This window comes from Glandiceps talaboti, chromosome 23, assembly GCF_964340395.1.
Source record: "Glandiceps talaboti chromosome 23, keGlaTala1.1, whole genome shotgun sequence".
Taxonomy (NCBI): Eukaryota; Metazoa; Hemichordata; class Enteropneusta; family Spengelidae; genus Glandiceps; species Glandiceps talaboti.
In genome coordinates, this window is record NC_135571.1 from 4,646,025 (window position 1) to 4,658,122 (window position 12,098).

Here is a 12,098-nt window from a genome sequence, read left to right on the forward strand (position 1 = left end):
ATGTACTTTTAATGTGTTGTTAAGTACTTGGTATTACATTACAAGTAGACACTATGTAAACCAATCTAAAGGTTTAATGGTTGTTTACACAACAATTTTAAACTAGCAACCCTGGGGGTTCTAACTCTGGCCACCATCAATGGCCGCCTTGTATTTGTTCCATCAACTTTTAAACATTATATCCCATGACATACTTGAATCAAATAAAAGGCATGGTTGCTGTAACTTTGTACGATTTCTTAACATAATTGTGTGTATAAAACCTCACTTTTGTTTCTTCGCATGTGCTTGAAAGGGCAATGGTAGACCAGATGTAAACTGAAGGACAAATTTAAACATAGTATAATTTTTTAAGAATTTTTTGTGTGTAAAGACTCACTTTTGTTGCCGCACATGCAATTGAGAAAATAATGCTAAAACCTGATCTAAACTGCCTTTCATCAGGACAAATTTATACTGAATGTAATTTTTAAAAGTAAGTTTTGTATGTAAAGCCACACTTTTGTTGTTTATGCAGTGATCAAGCTAGACAAGCAGCGCACAGAAATTCAAATTTAACCAGGTTTTCTTTTCTCAACTTAATAATACTAATAGAATTCAAAATATCTATAACAATTAACATGTCCTCAACTTTTAAGAATTTTTTTTGGTGTCCCAATTATCTTCTCTCTTTTACCGGAGTTCAAAAATGTAGAAAAATGTATATTTATAGAAAACTGTCATTTTTATCAGATTTTCTTCTCTCTTTTATCGGTGTCCAAAATTCTTTTAAAAAATATGCATGTAGATTTTATCACATTTCCTTTTCTCAGTTTACCAGGGTTCAAAAAACTTATACAAGAACTATCAAATCTAGAGGAGACTGTTTCAATTTTGCCAGATTTCCTTTCTCAGTTTGCCAGGGTTAAAAAAAACTTATACAAGAAATATTGAATCTGCAGGAAACTGTTTAAATTTTGCCAGATTTCCTTTTCTCAGTTTACCAGGGTTAAAAAAACTTATACAAGAAATATTGAATCTGCAGGAAACTGTTTAAATTTTGCCAGATTTCCTTTTCTCAGTTTACCAGAGTTCATAACCCTAGTAGAGAGCACAGAGTGTATATAGACCACTTTGGTTAACTGTTAGCCGAGTTGTCTACACTTGATTGACTTTGAATAACAATCACTTTGTGAAGTCACGCAACTTGATCAAGTGTATTTTTAATCTACTTTACTTTTAACCCATTACTCTAGATCTACATGTTATATTCAACTCAGGATTCAATTTACCTCAAGTCAGTTCAAAATAGCAAGCTTCTTGTCTGACCAACAAATGGTTGATGACAAAAATATGACTTGTCCAAAGTATAAATTTAAAGTGGGGGAAGGGCCTTCTCTTCCTATTTGACTATACATAATATGGGGTCTGTTTTTTACGAGCTGTGTATAAAATGGGGTCCATTCTGCATTATTTCAATATTGCTTGGTTTAAACTTTGCTTCATTGTCCTTTACCAAATCATAAATGTGCTATTAATTGACCCCAAAATGTGGCCTCCTGAGGAGAAAAAACTACAAGAGTGATAACTTTATTTTGCTATCCATAATTTCCATAATATGGAACAAATATTTTGGTCTAAAAATATGATCTACTAAAATCTGCAATGGCCCAAAATATGGTATTGAGTTTTGGTCAAAATGGGTCTCAATTGGGCTATTGATTTATTGGTCAAAATGGGTCTAAAATGGGGTCTGGGGTTAGCAGTATTGGACGCACATCTCTACCTGGGATGGCAACTAGTTCTGTCCCTAGGGGACAACAAAAAACACTCTGATTCAATTTACCCCAATTCAGATCTACACTGCAAATTTTTGTACAATCTTTGAAATGTTGACGGAAAAATATAACTTCTTATTTAAAGCGAAGAATAATAATGTCCACAACTTACTTGAACTTGACACAGCCAACACCAGGTGGTGGGGCAGTCCATATGAATGACACCGACATTTTGGGAATATTAGATGTATGCGTTACGGCATCAGGACAGTTGTCGGTAAAACGGGCGATACCGGAATCAATCAACTAGAATGGAACAAAGACACATTTTATGTTGTGGCACCCTTGGCACAGGAGTGCAAGTGTAGCATACTCAGGGTATTTGTACGAGTAATTGCAGTATTCTCTTCGGCTGTACTTTCATGTGCACAGTGAGTGAACATGCAGCAGAAAACACTGCAAGCATGAGTGCAAATATCTCTGAATACCTACAATGTATACTGGAATTCACATGGCATGATGTTCTCTTATTATTACATACGTTTATTCAAAACGACAAATTTCCATAAAAATGATACTCTGTGATCATGTGATTTCATAATAGTGCAGCAGAAAACAACAAACACAAATGCAAAATACCCCTGAGTACCGTACTACCCATACTGGCACTCACATAGCAATTGGGGTTCTTTTATTATTACATATATTTATCTAAAACAGCTAATTTCTATAAACATTATACTGTGCTTTCATGCAAAATGGAACAATGTAATACAAGACTCTGTACTTCCAACATGCTGTGCCAAGTGTTATTAATCCAATTCAGTTTTTCACTTTCCCTGTTTGCAAAAGTTTCCATTCGTCCATGGTCTGATGCCGGCATTTCTCACCTACATTTGTACAATCATATAATATATCTATTTGACATACATGACAGCAACATTGATCATTCAGTTGGTCATTTTTCAAAACTCTCCAAGAGTCTTTTGCAATTCCAGGACTTACTTACCAGGAGTGTATGGATCCTGAACTGAGGCTATAAAGAACAACAATTTGGTGCCAGTACTACTTGCCTGTTTGTGGCTATTGTTTGTTTCTTTGTTTGTTTGTTTTATTTACGTGTCCTATGTGGGCTTACCAAGTGAACATTTTGTTCAATACAAATACGTGTACCATACAAATTAAGGAGTTGCCACATCCTATAGTGATAACAGTATACATGTACATACCTCAAATGTGCCGACATGTTCATAATCATTTGAAGCTTGTAATGCAACCAACATAAATCCCAGGAATGTTGTTGGTTGTGTACTTGTTAATGACACTGTAATGAAGAATGAATACAATAATGAGAAAAAGAAAACAATTCCCAATCCGATTATGATTCTGCAAAAAAAATATAAGGGCGATTTCTATATATGAAAAAATACGAAAAAACGAACAGCTAATTGCCTTCAAAAAGACATCTATTCTCCACAGCACTCTAACTGTACAACGCCTCTGAATATTACATCATAGTGGAAACTTAGTGCTTTATAAATTCACTGATTGTTTGATTATTCTTGGGTGGTTTTGAGAGAGAGAGAGAGAGAGAGAGAGAGAGAGAGAGAGAGAGAGAGAGAGAGAGAGAAGAGAGAGAGAGAGAGAGAGAGAGAGAGAGAGAGAGAGAGAGAGAGAGAGGGAGGGAGGGAGGGAGGGAGGGAGGGAGGGAGGGAGGGAGGGAGGGAGGGAGGGAGGGAGGGAGGGAGGGAGGGAGGGAGGGAGGGAGGGAGGGAGGGAGGGAGGGAGGGAGGGAGGGAGGGAGGGAGGGAGGGAGGGAGGGAGGGAGGGAGGGAGGGAGGAGGGAGGGGAGGGAGGGAGGGAGGGAGGGAGGGAGGGAGGGAGGGAGGGAGGGAGGGAGGGAGGGAGGAGAGGGGAGGGAGGGAGGGAGGAGGAGGAGGGAGGAGAGAGAGAGAGAGAGAGAGAGAGAGAGAGAGAGAGAGAGAGAGAGAGAGAGAGAGAGAGAGAGAGAGAGAGAGAGAGAGAGAGAGAGAGAGAGAGAGAGAGAGAGAGAGAGAGAGAGAGAGAGAGAGAGAGAGAGAGGGGGGGGAGGGAGGGAGGGAGGGAGGGAGGGAGGGAGGGAGGGAGAGAGAGAGAGAGAGAGAGAGAGAGAGAGAGAGAGAGAGAGAGAGAGAGAGAGAGAGAGAGAGAGAGAGAGAGAGAGAGAGAGCAGTGACTATATTTCCTTGCTGAGAAATATCTGATAATTTTGATACTTTCTCCCATCTAACCACCAATCACTGAATGTGTGCATGTGAGTCTACAAATGTGTATGTGACTATAATCAACAAATCAACCCACCAACGAACCAACCAACCCACCCATCCATCCACCAGGCCAACCAACTTATGAACCAGCCAGCGAATCAACCAGCCACCTAACCAATCTCATAATCTCTCCATTTGACATTTATTTCCAATGATGTAGCTATCAAACTGTCTACAAACTAACACTACAAACTGAATAAATAGTAATGTCTGAAATCCTTCAGCCACTGTACATCATTCATCATACAATAACTGAGTAAGTAGCAGACAAAGGTTTATTTTGGAATGGATCCCCTATGTACATACAGGTTTGTCTATTTATCTTTAGCCTGTAATATCTCTTGTTAATACCATTACAAAGGTTGAGTAAATATCGATCACTGTCTGGTTAAACATAGGGACAGCTTTCACATCCTAAAATGCATTTTGTAACGTAATGTGTTTTTCTTTTTATAATTTATCTTTTTGTACATTTTTTTCAGGAATGGTTTGATTTTGTAAGGAAAAGGAAAGTAAAAGGGAAAAGCTGGAGTATATGTATTCTTCGTTGCCAACAACCATACATAAAGGTTGACCGCTAAGCAACTCAAATGGGGTGGGGGGTATTTTTCACATCTTAGGAATTTGTACTGCTTTTTCGTCTGTTTTGTAAAGTTTTCAATAGAAAGACCTCAAGTACATGTATCCTTCATTGCCAACAACCATACAATGTACATAATACTGTGCTGAAAGGCAGATGGGGGTGGGGGGTGGATGTTCACATCTAATGGAATTTTGTACTGTTTTCTTCATCTTTTTTCTAATGTTTTCAATGAGCTCATGTATCCTTCTTTGCCAGCAACCGTACATAATACTGTTGAACAAGTAATAAATCTCTGTTACAGTGTTAGATGGGAAGAATTTTCACACCTTACACATACTTTTTTTCCTTTTTTTTTCCAAAGATTTTTTTTACCGAAAGGGTTGATTTTGAAGGAGGAGATAGGACATATTTCTTGCAAATAATAAAATAGTACATAATACTGTTGAACAAATAACGAATCAGTTTAAATATGGGTAGAGTTTGCACACCAATCCTTCTATAATGCATTTTGTGAAGTGACGATTTTTTCTTCCTTTTTTGTAAATTTTTCTTATTTTTCTTTCCAAATTTTGCTTCAGGAATGGTTTGATTTTGCAGGGAAAGAGAAAAGCTAGAGTACCTTTCCTTGCCAGTAATAGTACTACATATATAAATACTGTTGTACAAATAATGACTCCATTGTCTGGTTAAATATGGCGAGCATTTTCACTATCATTCCATTACCATTTTTTTCTTTTTCTTTCGAAATGGGTTGATTCTAGAGGGAAAAGGAAATGAACGGGGAAAGGGAATGGGAAAGGGAAGAGATAGAGTTATCTTTCCTAACAAAAGGCCGTAATACTGTCAAAAAATGAATGATTGTCAGGGCAAGTGTGTCACTGGGGAACATTTTCAATATCATTCCATCATGCATTATGTACTTTTTCTCCCTTTTTTCAAAATTTTACCATCAGGAATAGATTGATTAGGGAGAGGGAAAGGCTAGAGTATCTTTCCTTGCCATTAACAGTATATAATACTATTGTACAAATAATGATTAATTGTCAGCTTAAATATGGGCTGAGTTTTCAGTATCCTCCAATTATGGATTTTGTACTTTTTCCTTCCTTTTCTTTCAAATTTTGTCCTCAGGAATAGATTGATTTTGCTGGGAAAGGGAAAGGGAAGAGCTAGAGTATCTTTCCTAGCCAACTACAATATTTTACGTCATGACTCATTGTCATTAACATATGGGGTGATGGTGGGGGCGAGGACAGGGGGAGGGGACGGGGTTATCAATATCATTCTATGTTTTTTGTTTGGTACTGTAAATAGATAATATGGATACCTTGCTCGTTCTACATGCACATCAGGCCTAAATAAATAATTGTGTGATTCTGATTATGCTCAATTTTAGAATAGGTGGGGAAGGTAGATTTTTTTTTTTTTTTTTTGAAATATTTTTTTTTTCAAGTGTGAGTGTCTAGTTCAGGTAGTTATGTTTTCCATAAGGTCTCTGTGTTATTGATTTCTTCTCAGCAGATGTACAGCCATTACAAATTGGAAGAACAATTTTATATTGTCTTTTTAAAATTGATATAAGTTTCTGCGTCCATTATTTCCCGCGGACTTCATAATTTTAGTTATTTTATTATTGAACTTTTCTCGTATACGTAAAAAAAATTTTTAGGGTCGGCACTGAAAAACTAGGTGGGAACGAGAAACCGGAACTAAACAATTTTTTTAGGCCTCATGAAAGGCGTGTGTACGTCACTAGTTTTGCAGTACTCGAAAATGAGTAAAAATGTTCCAAATTGCCATTATTTGTCCCAATTTTTCAAGAGTTATGTTTGAGGAAGTATGATTATAGTATTCCCCAATATTTTTCTTCATTCTGCCAGAAAATATTTGTAACCAAAGGCTTTGCCACTACGAGTCACTAGACAAGTAGTGACAAGGCCCTTAGGTCATTCGTATTTTCCTTGGCTGAACGAAGAAACTATGGGGGAGTAATCTAATAGTATTTCTGTAATGCTTGTTGATCTGTCAAAAATATGTACATTGTACATGACATGGTTTCTTCATTATCTGAATTAATGATACATCTATTGATTTGTTGGCAGGTGTTTTAATATTTTAATATGGCATATGACAAAACTGATGTCCTGCCTTAGGCAAATAAATGGAAATTTAATAATACAGGATGTAATGCTGATAAGTACTAAGTACATTAACAAAGATTAGTATACTTGGGTGCCATATAGTCAATATAAGTATGAAGGTAAAATTGTGTGTGAATGAATGTTCATTTTATTCTGAAGTTGAAACTCTCATTCCACATGATTTAGTAGTAGTTTTGAAGTGTGAGTCTGATTACTAGACGGTATGGATGAATTTATTTATGTTTAGAGGTTTGATATTACTAGTTGATATCACTCTTGGTTCATAAATTTGCTACATTTACTGACAATATCAACGTGGATAGTATATACTATTGTTGCCTCATGTGCATATACATGCATGCTTATACCGTATTTACTAAATGCACATTTGAAACTAGTCTACGGGTAGATACTATCCGTGGCTTTGAATCTCATGATTTCTCTTCATCATGTCTATAAGCTCAATGAGAAATTATGAACCAAAAGTTGCTCATACAAATAAGTAAACCCAAATGTTAGAATGATGTGAACAGTATGTAAGTTATAGCATCCTGACCTAACATAATATACCATATTTCGACATTATGACACTGCCTAATAAACACTAACTTATCATTGGTTAGAATTCTGTGATTGACTAACAAAGACATGATGTTAATGACTGTGTCGGTGGCCTCATTTGAATTAGAAATTTCCTTTCATCACCTCACTGACCTAGACATGAGAAGAGAATTGAAGACAAGTATAGCCTCTAGGCTAGTTTGGCACATGAAGTGCAATATAAGAGGAATCAACTAGTAATATCAAACCTCTAAAAAATAAATGAATTCATCCATACCGTCTAGTAATCAGACTCACACTTCAAAACTACTACTAAATCATGTGGAATGAGAGTTTCAACTTCAGAATAAAATAAAGCCCCCAGGCAGAGAGAAAATCTGTTGTAATCTGTACACAATGGAGCAGAGTGAGTGATTCTGGCCATTAAGTTATATTGTAAATCCTGATGCACTGACAGACGGATACACATTTGATAATGTTATGGACGATGTCGGTTATCAAGTGCATCATAATTACTTGTGTAAACCATGGCAACTAGTGACTACTGGTAAACATGTCTTTCAAGATTGATGGAAAATAGGAGTTAATGAAGTGTCCACATTCCTGAATAATTAACAATATTCGTCTTCCTTGTTTCCAATAAACACATTGTCTTTGCCCATCTTCAGGTAAAATTTATGATGACTGTGTACGTACATATACATTTTATTGTGTCAGTGTAATAAGGTAGTATCTCCTATTCAATTTTACAGATACAACCTGATTGCACTGATGCGATGATTTTTAATTATACTGGTAAAAACCTCTCGACAGATCAGCTATGTACATTCTACAACAAAAAGTTTGGACACTTTAGTTTAATACACATGTATTCCATATTTGAATTGAACTGAATATTCAGTATAAGAATTACTGCATCAGACAACACGGTTTCATTAGTGTTTCATGTGAGCATTCACAGACTCTGGATTCATTATGCATGAAAATTTTGATGCAAGCGTCAAAAAATATTATTTGGAAGAGAATCCAAATTTTCACTGATATCTGGACAGTACGTATCATCAAGGGTGACATATTACATGGGTTGACGTCATGTATTTGCCCAACAGTTTCTTAAGTGTGTAAGCTTACGTCAACCATACAGTGGCTTTAATTTAACATACTAACAGATTAGCAAGATTTAGTTGTTCTGAATGTAACACTTCAGGGCTTCAGTTTAATTTCTATGCTAAGTAGTCAGGTCTTACAGCCAAGTGAGCTGTTTCATCAGCTTAAAATTCTAATAGCTTCCATTGCTCAAACATACTTATCGGTATAAATGTATGTACCACTTTATAAATTTGGTAGTCTAGATACAATATTCAGTATTCTCCTAGGTTACTGCTAATTTTGAGCCCTCCATTCTTACATTTTAATTATTTCTAAAGGTAAAATACACTAGAAAATTAATAATATACATAATATATATCATATATATAAACCATGTATTACACACACACACACACTCAGACACACACACACACACACACACTCAGACACACACACACACACACACACACATACATAAAACACACACACACACACACACACACACACACACACACACACACACACACACACACACACACACACTCACGTCAATGTCTTCACTGGGGAATTTACAGTTCTGTTAAATTTGATTCCAACTTCTTGAGAAAGCCCACCGAGGTGCAAAACTAGTCAAAGGTTAATGTTTTTTTCTTATAATATTCATTTAAAATTCTGCTCATTCACTGAACCAAACATTACTATTATTAGTGTGGGCAAAGCAATACAAAAATTATGACAAACATTCCTTATCGTGGACATCAAGGGTCACTTTAATAATGTTCTCATGAATATTAAGTAATACTTTTACATTTAAACAGATGTTGTATATATATCTATGGATGCAATCATATATCCCTTCTATCAATATTAATTATTATTCACTTCCTGTAATCTCAGCTTTTAGTTAATTATCCTTTGGAAATAAAGACATTCCGATTTTAGCCACACTACGAGCAAGTTGTCTCTCATTCTATCCACCGTTACCCACTCTCTACCTCACAGCAATTTGCCTTCTAATGTGCCAAGCCACAAATCTCGGAGAAATTAGGACCTTGTTTTAATTCTTCATGCATTTTCCGACAAGATGAAACATTAATTAACATAGGTTTGTAGGATGAGTAATGTGTACAATGACGTGTAAATGTGAACATCGATAGATTCCTGATAAATACGGTTATCTCAGTACACATATATGTACAAATACAGACACTTAGGGATTGTCTTTTATTGGGAAGACAACTGATAAAAACACACATTATATGTTATCTAAGAATTCATCTAGCTGTTCTCACAACAGAAATAGATTTTTTGTTATCAGTGTTATATGTTGGTTGTAAAAGTACGACAACACACTTGAGAACTACCTAATCAAATTTGTCGGGAATATGTCCAGTTCCAGCCTGGCATCAATTTTCACATTTGCATGTTTTGCAGTTGACTTATTTGCAGTTATCTAAGAATTCATGTAGCTGTTCTCACAACAGAGAGAAATTTTCTTTGTTATCAGTGTTATATATCAGTTGTAAAAGTACCATGCACTTTTGAGAACTGTGTATCTAACTTCCTATGGTTTACGACAAAGGTATTGCATAGTCTGTTCAATTCTTTCACATGGAACTATGAATTGAGTTGCGAGCATTTCCATGTCATTCTGGATGACTATGTTACAAGTAAAACATGTTTTAAAATCTTCATCAATCAATCTAGATAAAATGCTCTTAATCGATCTACAAATACAGACAGCCGGGGGATTTATATCATGGATGACAAAATATGAAATTTTACTCTTTGTTATCTATTATGAGTCCCTTATGACAGAAACATCAATTTCTTTGTTACAAATCGCAGTTGTCTGTTTAATACGGCTGAGATATTATGGTACTAACTCATCTTTCATACATGCACCCAGACATTATATTGTATTCTCTAATGATTAATTTGCTGCCAGTGACAGTGTTTGATAATAATATGACAAAACTCCATGACATGTGAGTAAAAGTGTGGCATACTCAGGGTATTTGCTTGAGTGCTTGTTGCAGTGTTCTCTGTGGCAGTAGGTGAGTGAAAGTGCAGCATAAAACACTGCAAGCATACGCGCAAATACTCCTGAGTACCCACACTGGCACTCATATGACAAAACTCCATGACATGTGAGTAAAAGTGTGGCGTACTCAGGGTATTTGCATGAGTGCTTGCAGTGTTCTCTGCTGCAGTAGGTGAGTGAAAGTGCAGCAGAAAACACTGCAAGCACACGCGCAAATACTCCTGAGTACCCACACTGGCACTCATATGACAAAACTCCATGACATGTGAGTAAAAGTGTGGCGTACTCAGGGTATTTGCATGAGTGCTTGCAGTGTTCTCTGCTGCAGTAGGTGAGTGAAAGTGCAGCAGAAAACACTGCAAGCACACGCGCAAATACTCCTGAGTACCCACACTGGCACTCATGTGGCTTGGGGCTCTGTTATCATTACATATGTTTATCTAAAATGGCAAATTTCCATGAAATTGTAAAAATCATACAGCGCGATCACTTGATTTCGCATGTAGCGAACAATTGCATCTTCATTTGCATATGACCTAAGGGTTTGTCACTTCTCATCTACCACTCGTAGTGACAAGGCCCCTTAGGTCATTCCTATTTTCCTCAGCTGATGAAAGAAAGTCTTTGGGAAATAATATCTAAGAGTCCTCACAAGATGTACAAGTGAAGAGAATATCAACTTAATTGTCTGTGTCATGACTGAAAGGCTTATTTGCATACTATGTGTAGTGATATTTTTCTCCACTGATTTAGGAAGGTATGCACAAAATCTATGAATGAAAAGTATTTTCAAAGGACTTTATTTCAGCAGGAAACTTCACCAACGAAAGTTGTGAAAATACAGTCCATTGGTGAAAGTATAGTATTTCACTAGGAATATATATGTACGAGTGTGTGCATATAGAAATTCACGTTGAATCATATCCACCTGTGTATAAAGATTAATTACCGGTAGTTGTCCAGACAATTTGACTCAGACAAAGAAATTCCCATGATGACATTTACAACGTTGAATGACTCATGACTTTGATGACATCACGACAACTGATAACAGAATCAATTAAAGTATTGTCATCTTTTAAGACAATGGGTTGATATAAGCCGTTACCTACATCTATACCTTAAAGTGGCCATATGGATGAGAATTTGGTATTTATTTTTGGATTTTTATTTGATAAAACAACTTCACTATGTTTTTCTATTTGAAAAAATAATGCGAAAGAGCATACACCAAGTCCATGTTCAAAACTCAATACATTGCAAAAAGATGGAAAAAGTGTGAAAAGTTTGTTATTGTACGTACAATAACACACATTTTATACATTGTTTAATGTTTTGCAGTTTATTGAGTTATGAACATAGACTTAGTATATATTATTTCACATTATTTTTTTTAAGTAGAAAAACATAGTGAAGTTGTTTTATCAAATAAAAAGTCAAAATAAAAACCAAATTCTCATCCATATAATACTTTCCTGTCTTACTACTGTCATACAATTATACTTAGTCTTGGGGTAGGGTACGGAGATAAAATTGACTTCACATATTTAGTCAAATAATTAACTTATTACTTATTTTGATTACATACATAATGTTACATTACCTTACATTACACTA

At 35.9% G+C, this 12,098-nt stretch overlaps 1 protein-coding gene across 1 annotated transcript in view; it reads right to left on the bottom strand.

Annotated features, from left to right (window-relative positions):
• LOC144452874 (spondin-1-like) overlaps window positions 1-12,098 on the bottom strand; it is a 42,147-nt gene that overhangs the window by 17,044 nt on the left and 13,005 nt on the right. Inside the window, exons 2-3 of the mRNA XM_078144071.1 lie at window positions 2,987-3,081; window positions 1,930-2,063 (exon numbers count right to left, since the gene is read on the bottom strand). Of these exons, the coding sequence (XP_078000197.1) occupies window positions 1,930-2,063; window positions 2,987-3,081 (229 nt within the window). The remainder of the gene's footprint in view (window positions 1-1,929; window positions 2,064-2,986; window positions 3,082-12,098) is intronic.